The following is an 18,748-nucleotide window of genomic DNA, read 5'->3' as shown; positions in this document are numbered from 1 at the left end:
ATATCAACATAAAGACGCAGGAAACATTAAAAAAAAATCAATGAAATACGACTCTCCAAAGGAACACAGTAATTCTCCAGTGACAGATCTTAATCAAAAAGACATTTTCAAAATCGCAGCTACAATGCAAAATATTGAAACTCAGTACAAAGCCATCAGAAAAACAATTCAAGATATGAGTGAAAATTTTACTAAAAGTGTTTTTTTTTTTTTTTTTGAGATAGAGTTTCACTCTTGTTGCCCAGGCTGGAGTGCGATGGCGCGATCTCGGCTCACTGTAACCTCTACCTCCCCAGTTCAAGTGATTCTCCTGCCTCAGCCTCCCAAGTAGCTGGGATTACAGGCATGTACCACCACACCCAGCTAATTTGTATTTTTAGTAGAAACAGGGTTTTTCCATGTTGATCAGGCTGGTCTCAAACTCCCAACCTCAGGTGATCTGCCCACCTCAGCCTCCCAAAGTGCTGGGATTACAAGTGTGAGGCACCATGCCTGGCAAATATTTTTTAAAAGAACCAAATAGAAATTCTGGACCTGAAGAATTCATTGAAGGAAACAAAAAATACATTTGAAAGCTTCGACAATAGAGTAGATTAGGCAGAAGAAAAAATCTCAGAACTAAAAGACAGTTCTTGGTTTTTTTTTGTTTTTTTTTTTTAAGATGGAGTTTCACTCTGTTACCCAGGCTGAAGTGCACGATCTCAGCTCACTGCAACCTCCGCTTCCCAGATTCCAGCAATCTTCCTACCTCAGCCTCCCAAGTAGCTGGACTACAGGTGTGTGCCACCATGCCTGGCTAATTTTTGTATTTTTCGAGGGACTGGGTTTTAACAGGTTGGCCGGGCTAGTCTCAAACTCCTGACCTCAGATCATCTGCCTGCCTTGGCCTCCCAAAGGGCTGGGATTACAGACGTGAGCCACCGTGCCCAGACAAAAGACAGTTCTTTTGAAATAAGCTAGTCAGATAAAGGAAAAGAATAAAAAAGAATAAGCAAAGGCTTCATGACATTTGGGACAACAGACAGTGACTGAATTTATAAATTATCGGTATCCCAGAGGACAAAGAAACAAAGAAAGGTTTAGAAAAGTTATTTAACAAAATAAAATAAGTCTAGCAAGAGATGTAAACATTCAGATACAGGTGGCTCAACAATACCTAGGAAGATACAATGCCAAAAAGTTTTCACAGCAAATTATAATCAGACTGTCTAAAGTCAAAGATAAAGAGAAAATTCTAAAAATAACAAGAGAAAATCATGTAGTCATCTATAAAGAAAACTCCATCAAACTAACAGTGAATTTCTTAGCAGAAACCTTATAGGCCAGAAGAGAATGGCATGATATAGTGATAGTGGCAAGAGAAAAACAAAACAAAACCCAAAAAACTTTCACCCTAGAATACTATACTCAGCAAAATTATTCTTCTTAAATGAAGGAGAAATAAAGGCATTCCCAGACAAGCAAATTCTGAAGGAATTTATTACCATTAGATTGGACCTAGAAGAAATGGTCAAGGGAGTCCTAAATCTGGAAGTGAAAAGATTAGATCTACCATCACAAAAATACACAAAAGTAGGCCGGGCCTGGTGGCTCACACCTATAATCCTAGCACTTTGGGAGGCTGAAATGGGCGGTCCACCTGAGGTCAGGAGTTTGAGACCATCCTGGCCAATATGACAAATCCCTGTCTCTACTAAAAATACAAAAATTAGCTGGGCATGGTGGTGCATGCCTGTAATCCCAGTTACTTGGGAGACTGTGGCAGAAGAATTGCTTGAACTCAGGAGGCAGAGGTTGCAGTGAGCTGAGATCACACCATCGCACTCCGGCCTGGGTGACAGAGTGAGGCTCCATCTGAAGAAAAAAAAAATACACAAAAGTATAAAACTCACTAGTTAAGCAATCACACAGAGGAGTAAGAGAAAATAATTAAATGGTATTACTACAGAAATTCACCAAACCGTAATGACAAATAATAAAAGATTCACAGTTTCTAAAGATTGGGAAAATAAAATTAATTAATTAAAATAAGAGAAGAAAGGAACAAAGAATAAATATACAAAGCAAACAAAACAATTAATATGACAGGAACAAAGCCTCACATATCAATAATAATCTTGAACATAAACATTAAATAATCCACATAAATGATACAGAATGGCTAAACAGATTTGTTAAGAACTATCTTCCAACTATATATCGTTTACAAGAAACTCAACTTATCAATGAAACACATATAGACTAAAAGTAAAGGAATAGGAAAAGATACTCCACACAAACAGAAACCAAAAGTGAGCAGGAGTAGCTACAATTGTATCAGCTAAAACAGGCTTTAAGTCGAGAAGAGTAGAAGAAAGACAAAGATGGTGATTATGTAATGATAAAGGGATCAATCCAACATGAGGATATAATAATTCTAAATATATGTGCACTCTATACTGAAGAACCCAGATTCATCAAATAAGACTAGATCTAAAGACAGAGATAGACTTCAACACCCCACTTTCATCACTAGACAGATCATCTACACAAAATATCAACAAAGAAACATTGAATTTAAACTGCACATTAGACCAAATTGACCTAACAGATATTTACAAAACATTATATCCAACAAGTGCTGAATATACAGAATATACATTCTTTTCAGCCACACATGGCACATTCTCCAGGACAGACCATATGTTATGCCACAAAACAAGTCATAACAAATTTTTAAAAATAAAATCGTATCAGGCCTGGAGTCGTGGCTCATGCCTGTAATCCCATCGCTTTGGGAGGCCAAGGTGGGTGGATTGCTTGGGGCCAGGAGTTTGAGCCCAGCCTGGCCACCACAGGGAAACCCTATCTCTACTAAAAACACACAAAAAAATTAACTGGGCCTGGTGGTGCATGCCTGTAATCTCAGCTTTTTGGGAGGCTGAGGCACAAGAATTGCTTGAACCCACGAAAACAGAGGTTGCAGTCAGCCGAGATAGTGTCACTGCACTCCAGCCTGGGTGACAGAGCAAGTCTCTGACTCAAAAAAGAAAAAAAAATCATATCAAGGATCTTCTCAGACCACAGTGGAATAAAATTAGAAATCAATAGTAAGAGGAACTTTTGAAACTATTAAAATAATAGAAGCTGAACTACATGTTCTTGAATGATCACTTGGGTCAATGAATAATTAAGATGGAAATGGAAGAATTCCTTCAAGCAAATGAAAATGGAAACACAACATACCAAAACCCATGGGATACAGCAAAAGCAATGCTAAGAGGGAAGCTTATAGCACTGAAAAACTACAGCAAAAAAGCAGAAAGACTACAAGTTAACAATTTAACAGTGTACCTCAAGGAACTAGAGAAGCAAGAATAAACTAAACCCAAAATTGGCAGAAGAAAAGAAATAATAAAAAAAAAAGCAGAACTAAATGAAATAGAGACTAAGAAAACAATATAAAGGATAAACAAAACAAAAAGTTGGTTATTCAAAAGGATAAACAAAATTGATAAACCACTAGCTGGAATAACCAGGAAGAAAGAAGATCCAAATATACAAAATAAAAAATGAAACATTACAACTGATACAACAGAAATACCAAAGATCACCAGAGACTATAAATAACTAAAAGGTGACAAACTGGAAAACTAGAGGAAATGGATAAATTCCTGTAAACATACCACGTACAAAGATTCGATCAAGAAAAGATAGAAAATATGAACAGAACAATAACAAGTAGCAAGATTGAATCAGTAATAAAAAGTCTCCCAACAACAACAACAAAAAGGACCTGCTGAATTCACAGTCATATTCTACCAAACATACAAAGAAAAACTAATACGAATTCTCCTGAAATTATTCCAAAAAACTGAAGAGGAGGCAATTATCCTTATCATTCTATGAGGCCAGTATCACCCTGATACCAAAACCAAAAAAGAACAGAACAAAAAGAGAAAACTACAAGCCAATGTCCCTAATGAACATAGATATAAAAATTCTCAGCAAAATACAAGCAAACTGAAACCAACAGCACATCAAAAAGATAATACACCATTATCAAATAGGATTTATTCCAGGGATGCAAGAATAGTTCAACATATACAAATCAATGAACGAGATATATCACATCAACAGAATGAAGGACAAAAAACATATGATCATCTCAATAGACACAGGAAGAGCATTTTATAAAATTCACCATACTTTCTTGATAAAAATTCTTAATAACTAGGCATAGAAGGAACATACCTTAAAATAATAAAGGTCATGTGTGACAAACTTATAGCTAATTATCATACTGAATGGCAGAGAGTTAAAAGCCTTTCCTCTAAGAACCAGAACACTGGTTCTGGGTGTCCACTTTTATAGCTCCTTTCCAACATAGTATTGGAAGTCCTAGCCAAAGCAATCAGCCAAGAGAAAGAAATAAAAGGCATTCAGATTGGAAAAGAGGAAGTCACAGTATCCCTATTTTCTGATGATATAATCTTGTATCTAGAAAAAAACTTAAAGATTCCACCAAAAAAAGTGTTAGAGTTGATAAAAGAATGTAATAAACTTTCAGGATACAAAGCCAACATACAAAAATCAGTAGCATTTCTAAACACTAATAGTTATCTAGCCAAGAAAGAAATCAAGAAGGCAATCCCATTTACAATAGCTGTAAAAAATATAAAATACCTAGAAGTAAATACAATTAAAGAGGTAAAAGATCTATATAAGGAAAACTACAAAGCACTGTAAAACAAATTAAAGATAACACAAACAAATGGAAAAAAAAATCCCATGCTCATGGGTGAGAAGAATTAATATCAATAAAATGACAACATTGCCCAAAGCAATCTACAAATTCAATGCAATCCCTATCAAAAATCTGGCTTCACAGAATAGAAAAAAAATCTTATAATCCATAGCAAATCAAAAAAGAGGCAAATTAGCCAAAGTAATCCTAAGCAAAAAGAACAAAGCAGAGGCATCACATTACCTGATTTCAAAATACAAATACAAGGCTATAGTAACAAAAACAGTACAGTATTGGTATAAAAAGAGACATATAGACAAATGGAACAGAACAGAGAAACTAGGAATAAATCCACATATTTATAGCCAACTGATCTTTGACAAAGCAGACAAGAGGCTCTGAGTGGTGAAAGAACACCCTCCTCAGAAAATGGCACTAGGAAAATTGGATAACCACATGCGAAGAATGAAATGAACCCTTTTCTCTCACAATATACAAAAATCAACTCAAAATGGATTAAACACTTAAATATAAGACCCCAAACCATAAAAACACTAGAAGAAAACCTAGGGAAAACTTTCCTGGACATTGGTTTCAGCAAGGAATTTATGACTAATACCTCAAAAGCACAGGCAACAAAAACAAAAATAGACAAAAAGGACTTAAACTAAAAAGCTTCCACATAGCAAAAGAAATAATCAACAGTGAAGATACAACATGTTGAATGAGAGAAAATATTTGCAAACTATTCATCCAACAGGGCACTAATATCCAGAATAGGTAAGAAACTCAAACAACTCAAAAGGACAAAGATAAATGATGCCATTAAAAAGTAGGCAAAGTACACGAATAGACATTTCTCAAAAGAAGACACACAAATACATATATGAAAAAATGGTCAGCATCACTAATCATCAGAGAAATGCAAATCAAAACCACAATGAGCTATCATCCTACCCCAATCAGAATGGCTATTAATAAAACAACAAAATTAACAGATGTTGTTGAGGGTGCAGAGCAAAAAGAACTCATGCTCTGTTGATGAGAATGTAAACTAGTATAGCCACTATTGAAAACACAGAGATTTCACAAAAAATGAAAAACAGAATTACCACTCGACCCAGCAATTCCACCACTGGGTATCTACCCAAAGGAAATGAAATCCACATATCAAAGTGATATCTGCACTTGCATGTTTATTGCAGCACTAGTCACTATAGCAAACACATGGAATCAACCAAAGTGCCCATGAAAAGATGACTGGATAAAGAAAATGTGGTATTCATAGACAATGAAATACTCTTTGGCCATTAAAAAAATACTAAAATCATGTCATTTGCAGCAACATGGATGAAACTGGAGGTCATTATCTTAAGAGAAATAAGCCAGGCACAAAAAGACAAATATTGCATGTTCTCACTTAAAATTTGAACGCATGGAAGTAGAGTAGAAAAATATATAACAGAGGCTTGGAAGGGTGAGTGAGGCAGGACCACAAGGATAAAGAGAAGCAGGTTAAAGAGTACAAACATACAGTAAGACAGTAGAAATAAATTCAGGCTGGGCACAGTGGCTCACACCTGTAACCCCAGCACTTTGGGAGGCTGAGGTGGGCAGATCACTTGAGGTCAGGAGTTCGAGACCAGCCTGGCCAACATGGTGAAACCCTGTCTCTACTAAAAATACAAAAATTAGCTGGGCCTGGTAGCATGTGCCTGCAATCCCAGCTACTCAGGAGGCTGAGGCAGAAGAATCACTTGAACCCAGGAGGCAGAGGTTGCAGTGAGTAGAGATCATGCCACTGCACTCCAGCCTGGGCAACGGAGTGAGATGTCGTTTCAAAGAAAGAAAGGAGGAGGAGGAGGGAGCGGGTGGGGAGGAGTGGGGAGATGGAGGTGGGTAGAGGGAGGAGGAGAAGAAATAAATTTAATGTCTCATAGCAGAGTAAGATGACTATACTTAAAATGTATTCTATTTGAGTAATAGACACCCTAAATATCCTAAGTTGATCACTATTCATTATATACATGTAAAAAATTTCTCATATATTCCATAAATTTGCACAAATGAAAAAAGAGTGACCAGATAAAAAGAAGAGGGTAAAAATCAATCACAGAGACAACTTTAAAGGGAAAAACTGATCAGTGATGTGAAATTCCACAAAGATTAGATAAAATTAGGAATGAAAAATGGCAGTTATAACCGTTTCAGCATAAAGGTAAACATGGATATGCCAATTATAGCAGGTTGAAGACTGAGTGAGGAACTTTTCAGAAAGATTGACCAGGAAAGGAGGAACACAGGACTATCGCTTGAGATATGGGCTGTAAATCTGACAAACACAATATGAGAAAAATACAATAGAATGTCTGTTGTGGGTTGGTCCCAGAAAAAGATATGTTGAAGTTTTAACTCCCGGTACCTGTGAATGTGACTTTATTTGGAAATAGGATCTTTAAGGATGTAATCAAGTTAAAATGTGGTCATACTGGATTACAGTGAACCCTAATCCAACGACTGGTGTCCTTATAAGAAGAGGGACACAAAGATAGAGACAGGGAGAGAACGGACAGGCGCGGTGGCTCACGCCTGTAATCCCAGCGCTTTGGGAGGCTGAGGGGGGCGAATCACGAGGTCAGGAGACTGAGACTATCCTGGCTAACAGGGTGAAACCCCGTCTCTACTAAAAAAATTACAAAAAATTAGCCGGGCGTGGTGGTGGGCACCTGTAGTCCCAGCTACTTGGGAGACTGAGGCAGGAGAATGGCGTGAACCCGGGAGGCAGAGCTTGCAGTGAGCCAAGATCACCCCAATGCACTCCAGCCTGGGCGACAGAGTAAGACTCCGTCACAAAAAAAAAAAAAAAAAGGGAGAGAACACCAAGTAACAAGGGAGGCAGAGATTGGAGTAATGTGTCCACAAGCCAAGGAATACCAAGCATTGCTGGCAACTGCCAGAAGCTAGGAGAGACGCATGGGTCAGATTCTCCCTCACTGCCTCCAGAAGGAGTCAACCCTGCTGACGAAAGAAGAAATTTCTGTCGCTTAAGCTGCCCAGCTTGTGGCGCATTTTTCTGGCAACTCCAGCAAATTTATACAAGGCCTACAGATAATAATGAAAAAATACAGATCTGATAGAATATTTACAACGTGTATAAACCATGATAACATCAAAGTGTCAAAATAATTGACACAAACATAATAAAGAGATTAATCACTTGGAAAATAACTATCTTCTAATTTAGATACAATAACAATATGAGAATGAAAGCAAAAAAAAAAAGGAAATTGGTAAGAAAAATCAATCAAAATGTAGTACAACTGTAAAAATCCTGCACCTTAAACCTGGTTCCTTCCATTCGTTGCCATTTTAAAGGTACCACCAGGGAAAGGTGAGTTGGGAGGAGTGGGGAAGATGAAGAAAAGTGGGTTAAAGTGTATAAACATACAGGAAGAAAGAAGGAATAAATTCAATGTTTGATAGCAGAGTAGAATGATAATACTTTAAAATGTATAAATCATTTTATACAGTATTGTTGCAAGTATTATCTATTGACTAGAATCCCTGAATATTTCTCTCTCTTCACAGTAGGAGCCTAAGAGTATTCTATGGCTTGGACTTTTCATATTTATTTGTTAATATGATCAACAAACATTTCTGAGCCCCTACTTGCTATACTCTGAAACACCTGGTTCTCAATACCCTAAGATGTTGTAGTCAAGGCTGGCGGCAAAGGGGAGGTAAGGAAGGGCTGGTTTAACCACATGTTTTTAAAACCTTGTGTAAAAGTTGTTTTAAGTTTTATGTCAGTTGAATCACATAGCCACATATTAAGGGTAGTTATACTTTTAAAACATCTTTCAGGAAGGTAAAGTAAGAAATCCTTTAAAATGTGGTTATGCAACTCATATTTTATTTGTTCTTAAATTCTGATTTTTGAGAACTAGATTTTCTTAAAGAGAGACAAGACTACATTTTACTTAAAATACATCCTTTAAAAGTATTTTATAATTAATTTGAGCAATAGGGTTGCTTCCTCCTATGTGCTTGAAATAAGGGTTTTTTTTTCTCCCTAATTACCCAGATAATGGGTTCCAGCCACCCTTTGATGTGTCATAAAGGCTCACCTGTTTCAGTACAACCTGCTACTTATTATCAAACAATTACAGTTTCCCAAATCCTGAATTTCCAAAGGTGCCATTTATCCAAATCACATGTGCATCCCCTTTGCACCATTTTGAAAAAGAATTTTCCTTGATCAAAATTTTAACCTTGATTACCCCCTGGTGTATCAGCCCTTTTATTATGTAGTTCAAATTAAAATCCAAAGGTCTTCTAGTATACATACCATTAAGGCATTTATTTTAACTGTATTTTAACTATGATATTAGAGTAAGAAAAGGGAGTAATCTTGTGAAAATGAAGATACCTAAGAAATTTGAAAACATCTTGTATCTTTTTATTAGCCTTTTTAGGTTAAAAGCCTTGGACTCTCTCCCTATTAAAATATTGCAGCATTTGCATATACTCTCAGATAATTAATCTCCCAAAAGCCTATTCATTAATCCCAGTTTTCCTTCCCTCAAAAAAGTCTTTCATTTCACTCTTATTTGACTCTTTGAAGGTGATTAATGAGATAACACTACACAAAGTACTTGAACTGTGTTTAGTGCAAGATTGGAAAACTTGTTCCCAGAACACTTTGAACTAAAACAATTAATTTTAATGAAAGCAATGAACTGCAGGGAGATACACAAAGTAAAAACAGAGTAATTGATGGAGATGTGCTTATAAGATGCCAGGGACTGGCTGGGTACAGTGGCTCATGCCTGTAATCCCAGCACTTTGGGAGGTTGAGGCGGGCTGATCACTTGAGGCCAGGAGTTTGAGACCAACCTGACCAACATGGTGAAACCTCATCTCTACTAAAAATACAAAAATTAGCCAGGCATGGTGGTGGGCGCCTATAATCCCAGCTACTCGGAAGGCTGAGGCAAAAGAATCACTTGAACCTAGAAGGCTGAGGTTGCAGTGAGCCAAGATGGCGCCACTGTGCTCCAGCCTGTATGACAAAGTGAGACTCTGACTGAAAAAAAAAAAAGAAAGATGCCAAGGACTAAGGTAAGACTGGAAAGGATGAAAGAGCAACCTGGAAATTTTGGAAAATAAATCAGTCTTGCTAGCACAGTGATCTCACATACACAACACATAGAAGGTGATAATGCTGTAGAAGGCATTCAGAGTGGGACTGGAAGACTTTGAGGAATATGAGTAAAAGATTCTGGGAGGCAGGAGGAGGGTAGTAGAGTTGCCACATGGAAGGAAATTCAGTGTGGACAAGGCCTAGGAGTGACCTCAGGAGGAAGCCTGACAGGTCCTAGTAACAGCAGGACCACTCAGGGGGCTAAGAGGACATTGTCACAGACCCTGGGAGGTTCTGAGGTTGGGTACAAAATCACTGTGAGAGTTTGGGGAGAATGATCATCTGAGTGGGCCTGATCCTATGTGACATAGGAAATAAGAACCACCCCCCGTGGTCTTTGGGAACACATGGAAGGGTCCAAACTGATCATTAGGCAGAATAGGAAGGTCTGAGACGGACCCATGCTTCTAGCTCCAAGTTAGAGCTGATCAAGTACATGACAGGAGAGCCTCCTAGACCCCTGCTGATGTGTAGACAGAGTAATGATGTCATATGCAGGGGCTGCTGAGGCCAGAGATCTTGAGAGCCCCAACATGTTTAGGGGAATTCTGTCAGACCTTATGTCAATCCATTTGGTGTCTTTGTGAGAAACAGAAAAAGGTGTCCCTTCCCCCAGGTGAACACATGTCTGTTTTAGGATGCACAAATCATGGAGCAGAGCATATGCTAGATTTCAACTCCTACTTGCTCTCATGTCCAGAGCTCTTTTTCAGCCCACAATGTGTCCAACTGCACGTAGAGGCCCTGAATGGATGGAGAAGTAAAATAACTAAATTTTCTCTTGGCTAAAGGATAATGTTTGCCTAGATAGATGAAATGATTTGGAGTGAGCAAGATACTACTTAGTGGAAAGTCTGTACAGATTGTATTTGTAGGTAAAACAGTTATTTTAAGGAATATAAACTAATTACAGCTACAGAGATTATAAGGACTTGACTTTGTCTTTCCAACTCCTATAGAAATTGTTGCATGTATGTGCAACCATGGCACCTTCATCATTCCCCTGTGCATCAGTTTCTGTAAGTGGGGGTTATAATAGTGCTTGCCTTGTGAAGTTGTGGTAAGGATTAAAAATGTTAACACATATAAAGCTTAGAACTGGATCTGGCATTTAGTATTTACTCAATAAGTATTAGCTTGTTTTATTATTTGCATCATTCATATGTTAATGAGAATGTTAAAGCTGGATTGACTATAGAGTCCACCTGGGAAACATTTATGCAGAAAATCATTTTCAATCTGGGCCTTGGAAAATGGATGGAATTTCAATAGGTAGAGATATATCTTCGTGATGAAGCTAGGAAAGTTCTTTTTAGGTGTTTTGAAGCCATTAGGCAAACAATTAGTGAGAGGAAATATTTGCATTTTATTTGGCACAATATCTCACCAGTTACCTCTAATCCTGCTATATATTCTAACAGGGATCGAAAGCCTCTAGCCTTTCAGTTAAGAAAACCTAATGAACCAGGTTGTTCCCTTATCTCCATACAAATAAAAATATTAGCTTCAAAAAAAAGTAAGAGGTAAGATATTCTAGGGGATCAGGAATAAAGGTGTAAAGTACAGATAACAGTCAAGAATGGTCAGCAGACCTGTTCAGCAGAAACTGAATAAAATGTGTAGGAGAGGGATGAAAAATAAGACTGAAAGTTAAATTGAGGGAATATAATAGGGAGTATGAAATTCATTCTTCTGTCCGGTCAGAAGTGAAAACCAAGAAAGATTTCACTTGCAGTTCTTTGCAATTTGGCTTTGACCTTCTCCCTCTATAGAGTCTTTTTTTCTCAAAGGTTTTCTAAACTTAAACTTCTAAACAGTGCTTCTAAATTTTAAAGTGCAAATCAATGACTTGAGGCCCTCCCAAAATGCAGATTCCGATATGGTAGTGAAACATTGCAAAACTGTAACTGAGACAGTGAAATAAATCTGACCTAACCAACTCCATCTTGCTTCTAATCTCCAAGCTGTCCTTGTTCATTCCTGGGTAAAGGCCAACCTAACTTTGGCAGGAACTTCATTTATAGTTTACAGTTTAAAACAAAGATGGTAACAGCCCTTTCCCAAGACAGAACCCCTTCTTGTCTGGAGACTAGATTGCCTTTGTGGGACTAACAAATTAGCCAAAAGATTAGAAATTATGGTTTAGGAGTCATGCAGTTGGAGGTTACAAGATTCTGACCCTTCCCAAGTCGCTCCTGGGGATAACATCACTATTGTAAAGTCTAAGATCAGTGCTTGAGATATTTTGCAGACCCTGCACTTGATGGATCAGCTGGCATCACCTAGATCTAACTGGCTCATCTGATCTTGTAGCCCCCACCCAGGAACTGACTCAGCATAAGACAGCTTTGACTCCCTATGATTTCATCTCCAATCTGACCAATCAGCACTCCTGACTCTCTGGCTGCACTCCCCCACCCTCAATGCTTGGGGAGACTGATTTGAGTAATAATAAAACTCCAGTCTCCCACACAGCTGGCTCTGAGTGAATTACTCTTTCTCTATTGCAATTCTCCTGTCTTGATAAATCAGCTCTGTCTAGGCAGCAGGCAAGGTGAACCTGATGGGGTAGTTACAGTAGGTGAGGCCTAGGATTCTACATTTTCAACAAACTTCCAGATGCTACCATACTCCTTCCTGCAGCTCATCTATGGACCACATTTTGAGTACCAAGGGTCTGATCCAGTAACCTCTTCTCATTCTCATCTTGCTCAACAATGCTAGTCCTTGTTGATCTTCCTGAAGCTCTCATCATTGGTTTCTCTGACTCATTATTGGCTTCTGTGATTCTCTCACCTGAATCTTTAAATTTACATTTAAAGACCAATCTTTAGATGTATGCATCAGTTTCCTCTGACGTGTAATGTATTGTCCAGGCAACTGTCAGTGCATTAATCTCTTTAGTCTTTTAAATGAAAATATTGCAAACCATCTTCTTATAAAAGACAGACCTATATCGTTATAGAAAAATACCTATTGCCCATTTCATGATGTATCTGGTTTATCTGGAAAATAATCTCCCCTGAGGTTCCCTACCTCACCTGTCCCACCAATCTGCATAGGGATTAGCTACAGTTGATTGGTACATAGGTGGGCCCCTACTAATGCTGTGTTATTGTTAGTCTTTCCCCAGGATTTTGGACTAGAACCAAAAAAAAAAAAAAAAAGCAAGTTAGTCTCTCACTCTCTCCAGGAAAAAGAAGTCAAGAGCATATTATATACATGGAAGCTTTTGGGGATCACATTCTGATACACAGACTAAAGAACAACAACAACAAAAAAAACAGCAGTCAACTGTAAGAGGACTGAGGAGGACACCAGGGGAGCACAGGGAAATAGCTTCAAAATGTGGCACCCTGACAACCTCTTATATCTCCACATGGACCAGGCAGGCAAGGTTAGACAACAGACTGGACTGAGCCTTGGCAGAATGCCCTGTGATTTCTCCAAGTGAAAGGGTAGATAAGCAGCCTGGGGAGGAGCTGCTGTCCTGTGGAAGACTGCCACAAGGCTGCTTCTCTTCCCTCTCCCTAGTTTCAGTTGAATGCAAGACTTTCCACCTTACTCCCACGTAGGTTACAGCTGCAGACCTCAACGTAAGTCTATAAAACTGCGTGGCTGTGGTTTAGAGGTAGATCCTTAACAGCAGAGTGACCCACTCATCCCACCTATCCTCTGGTCTCTTCTGTTCAGTGCTGACTGTGGTGCTATGGGCACAGAGAGCTGGCACCATGATGTCTTGCTTTTGCTGTCTGTATAACTAATAAACCATCTGACTGCATTTGGGCATGCTTACTCCTTACTAGGTAAGTGTCAGGATGTGCAAGCCATCCTGACAGGTGTAGCAGTAATACTTGTGGCCCTATATATTACCTGCCTCCCTGCTGCCTTAGGAACATTTGACTACTTAAAGAGAAGAGAAGGAGAGACTTCACTTCCTGAGTTATCCTCAGCACTCCAGCCCCTTATTCCAGTTTGCTCCAAGAATGCATCCCAGACCTTGAATTCCACCAGATACCCTGGTATCTCTCTAATAAACCTCCCAGTTTCTTTTCTTTTTCCCCTAAGAAAGCCAGCCTGTATCTTTGGCCTTTACAAACAAAAGGTCATCACTCACACACACACACACACACACACACACACACACAAGTGTTGTATTCAAGGACAATATCAGTGATTAGAACTACAGTGCCAGAGATTCTAATGCATTTTCTGTTTTTATTAAAATTCTTCCTCTCTTGTGTATTGATTTCTATCTGGCCCTTGACCAAGTATATATAATACAATTAGCCCACATGTATCAATAAAGATAAAGTTTTATGAAAATGTTTTTGGCCAAGTAAAAGAAAATATAATTCTTTTTTACTATTATGAAAGTATAAATTACTCTAATGATTTATTAATAACTCCATAGTATTAACTATATAAATCAACTTTGCTGCTATTTTTAATTTATCTTATAAATATCCTAACTTGCATTTGTATTAGTTACATTTATAAGAATATATGATGGAATCACATATATTTATGCCAAGTACTTATCACTCAGAACAGCGCAAGTAAGATTAGAGTTTGATCTACTTTTTTTTTTTTTTTTTTTTTTAGACGGAGTCTCGCTCTGTAGCCCGGGCTGGAGTGCAGTGGCCGGATCTCAGCTCACTGCAAGCTCCGCCTCCCGGGTTTACGCCATTCTCCTGCCTCAGCCTCCGCAGTAGCTGGGCCTACAGGTGTGCACCACCACGCCCACCTGATTTTTGTATTTTTAGTAGAAACGAGGTTTCACCATGTTGGGGAGGTTGGTCTCGATTTCTTGACCTCGTGATCCGCCTGCCTCGGCCTCCTAAAGTGCTGGGATTACAGGCGTGAGGCACCGTGCCTGGCCGAGTTTGATCTACTTTTAACATTCTTTGAGTTTAGGTGTGCCTAATACCTAGTATGATCATATAAATTAGCATACAGGTGCTTATGAGTCATTAGTCTTAGCTTAGGATGTTAATCAATTGGCCTCATTTTCTCTTTGGACTAGCTGAGTTTTCTTTGATCAGGGTCATAGACTACAAACCAACGAGTCAGGTTTAGAAGGCAGAACCTTAGGCATTGTGGAATTTTACCAAAAACGGTAAATAAATTGGTGCAAATTCATCATCACAATTGGAAAACTGAAAGAGCAAGCAGTAGGGCCACTGCTATTATAATAATGGGTGGTGGCTCACGCCTGTAGTCCCATCACTTTGGGAGGTCAAGGGGGTCAGATTGCTTGAACCCAGGCGTTGGAGACCAGCCTGGGCAACATGGTGAAACCCTGTCTCCACCAAAAAATATATATATACCCTTCCCCTACCTCCCCCCAAAAATTAGACGGGCATGGTGGTGGGTTCCTGTAGTCCCAGCTGCTCGGGAGGCTGCAGTGGGAGGATCACTTGAGCCCGGGAGGTTGAGACTAGTCTGGGCAACATGGCGAAAGACCATCTCTACAAAAAAAGATTTTAAAAAATAGCCGGCGTGGTGACGCGCATCGGTAATTCCAGCTACTCAGGTGGACCCGGGAGGCAGAGGGTGCAGCGAGTTGAGATCGCGCCACTGCACTCCAGCTCCGGTGCCTTCCAGTCTGGGCAACAGAGCGAGACTCCATCTCAAAGAAAGGAAGGGGAAGGGGAAGGGGGATTGATTTTACAATTTCCTGTAAGAAATGAATGGTTCTAATGTGATATTGATGAAATATCATCTTTAAGAAAGTGTACAGATTGTGAGTGACACACGTGGCTGCTTATGGTACTCCTGAGATGCAAGTAGGTGATGACATAATGATAACCAGTCACAATTTGCAGTAGTCCCTTACAAAAAGTCCAAATTTGTTTGAAAATACAGTAACTTTTACTAGTCGAAGTTAAACATTAAACATCTTCTAGTCATTGCTTTAACATGATTTATTAGAGTTACCATAATAAAATTTATTGAAAGAAGGGCTTGATTTATAAAATGTTTTCTGGTGATGAGCCAATTATGGCAATTATTTTAATTATATATTTATAATAAAAATGCATGACTGTAAGATTAAATTTTAAACCAAATCATAATTTATATTTTAAAATAGCTTTAAAATACTTGCACATAACACATCTCGTGGTTAGTAACCTTCTCCAGCTACATTTAAAAGTATTTCCGAAATTACAACATTTTTTCCTAAAGGTTTACTTTTTCCCCACAGCATAACTATGTAAATTAACGTGAGCCCATTATATCAAAGGTGTTTATGTGTGTCACATATGCATTTAATTTTAATATCTTTATTTAAGGCACGAATATCCCCAAGCAAGCACAGTATGCAATGAGAAGTCCTGTGGAGTCCTGTAAGTACTTTGATGAGGAAGGCAGGATTTATGTAAGATTCGCGAGCTTGAAGAAAGACTCTACAATTGATAAACCTAAGTCAGACCGAACTGGTTCATTTTCAAGTAAAATAGCTTGCAAGACAAAAAGACCGCCTCAAAGTCGCTGCCCTTGGGGCTCTCCCACTTGCTTTACAGGCTAGGAACGGAGAATGACGGGAACCCGAGAGCGGCCGGCGCGGACGCCGAGGCAACACTACTTGGGGCACCCGGTATTCGCCGTTAGCTCCGGGCCTCCTTTGCTCTCGCGCCTCCAGGGGCTCAGGCACTGCTCCGGGAGCGCGGAATGTTGAGGAAGACGGCGGAACTTCAGTAGGGAGACCTATCTGGGAAACGTTTTCAGGACACGCGGTGGGGAAAGCAACTAGCCTCCGGCGGGGCAGGGCGGGGTGGCCTTACCTGCAGAACCACCGGCCACGATCTGCCGAGAAGCCTCGCGCACTAAGCCGACTTCAGGCTTGGCGGACATCTTCGCCGGGAGGGGGACGAGGGAGTGGGCTGAGATGCGTGGGCGAGCTCGCCGCCTGCACAGCCTACGAATCCAGAGAGCCCCGGCTGGGCTGGTCCTCGGGCGGGTTGGCTCCCTGTGGGGCAGCAATCCGGCGACTGCTGGAAAGCGAGGGTTCGAGGCGCAGATTCGTCGCGCGATCTCCCGCGAGTCGGAACCTGTCAGCAGTGCTCTTGCAGAGGCGCCCTCGGCTCCGAAAATGTCCCTGGAAATAAGACTCGGGGATGGGGTTGGGTTGGCTCTTCGCAACGGGTCAGGCTTTGTCTCCTAGATTGGCGCCCACGCCCTTCTCTATCAGGAGCCTCCGGCAGAGTTTGTCAAACTGGACGCGCTGCCTCTGATAACTCAAGTGAAATGACCCAGGCCTGGAGCGCCAACTGCAAAGCTGGGACGACCGTTGCACCTCCTGGCATGCCAGAGCACAGTGAGGTTCAAAAGAAGGGACAAGTGAATAAATTCCTCAGTTAGTTATCCTGTAATTGTGGTCTGTAGCAGCTAAGTCAAAGCAAATCCAATTTACACTTACCTTACAACAGAGCTAAGGTAGTACTTTACCAAAAATGGTTTTGATTTAAGGTAAAAATCATACCTCATCAACTTGAGTTTTATTTACCTAAGGACCAAAAGAAGAAAAAGCCTGCTTATAAATAGTTTCTTCTATACCCAGATCAGTGGTTCTTAAAAGTGGTTTTAGTACCCACAGCAGTAGCATAATTTGTGAATTTGTTAGGAAGTCAAATTGGTGGGCCCCACCCCGACCTAAACTGAATCAGAATCTCTGGGGATAGGGCCCAGAAACAAGTTCTCTGTTGGTTGTCATGAACGTTAAAGGTTGTGAACCACTGACCTAAACAATTGAGGAACATTAAGGAACTTACAGTGTATTCTCTCTATAAAAGGTTTGGTTATTCGTACTAGCCCCTTAGGATAGTTACCAAAACAAAACTACTAATTTATACTCTTTTTAAACTACAAGTTGCCTATTTTATGTAGGAGAGATGTAAGATTGTGAAATTCTCCAAAAATACCTGCCACACCCCTAACAGACAGGAGATGATAAGAGTAAAACAGAGAACTGGGAGGCTTTAGAAGCCCTATTGTAATATTTCTTAAAACACATTATTTAATGCTAAACATATTTAGTGTGAGCCATATAAAAATTGCCATTTTTGGAGGTCAAAAACCGTTGAATATCAGCAATTAGTGTAGTTCAATTTATGTGATTTCTAATGTACCAAGTGCAATAATTTGGTTTCATACTTGATTTTTTTATTTCTTAGGCTGAGTCATTAAAAGTTGATCAGTGATATCTGGCAAAATTATTTAAAGTGCTTGAGGAATTGGGGAGACTTGCTGCTTATGTGATCAGATACACAAAAATGAAATTTTTCATTTCATTAAATATTTGATTAAAACTGCTAAGTTTGAAAATGTTTACCAAGAAATAGTTTGCAGAAATTTTGCTAACTTGATAGAATAAAGGCTTTTGAGCAATATCTTTCAGACTTTTACTAATTAAATATGGAATCTTGAGTGCAATATAGAATCACTTATTCAACAAATATTGAGAACCTGTTATATATTAGGCATAGAAACAGAATTTCAGAGCTCATAGAAAATGTTTTCCTCATTTTTCAAAGCAGAAATTTAGTTTTCCAAGATCACTCGGGAGTAATAGTATAGCTGGGATTCCATCGCAGGATTCCTTCTTTTGATAGCAGTAGATTGTAGATTTAAATATTAACCACAGGCTAAACAAACTACAGTCTGTCACACAAATAGCCCCACAAATTAATTCCATTTTTTTTAAGTTTTTAAAAATTTGGTCACAACTATTAAACCTCAATGCACACACTGAACCAAATTCTACACTGAGAGCTCACTAAGTGTTAGCACTTGCCTAGATACTGACAATATCACTA

The 18,748-nt window shown here is 39.3% G+C and overlaps 1 protein-coding gene across 2 annotated transcripts in view; it reads right to left on the bottom strand.

Annotated features, from left to right (window-relative positions):
- The window catches only part of SLC25A21 (solute carrier family 25 member 21), a 508,849-nt gene extending 490,533 nt beyond the window's left edge, over positions 1-18,316 (bottom strand). For both annotated transcript variants that reach the window (XR_002523324.2, XM_003901719.5), the window contains exon 1: positions 16,718-18,316. Coding sequence is in view for 1 of the 2 variants with exons in the window: in XM_003901719.5 (XP_003901768.1) it covers positions 16,718-16,787 (70 nt within the window). In the remaining variant the exon portion in view is untranslated. The remainder of the gene's footprint in view (positions 1-16,717) is intronic.
- Between the last annotated feature and the right edge of the window lie 432 nt (positions 18,317-18,748).

This window comes from Papio anubis, chromosome 7 (genome assembly GCF_008728515.1).
Source record: "Papio anubis isolate 15944 chromosome 7, Panubis1.0, whole genome shotgun sequence".
Lineage (NCBI taxonomy): Eukaryota > Metazoa > Chordata > Mammalia > Primates > Cercopithecidae > Papio > Papio anubis.
Note: the sequence above shows the minus strand (reverse complement) of the source record. Positions and strands in the feature narration are given on the sequence as shown.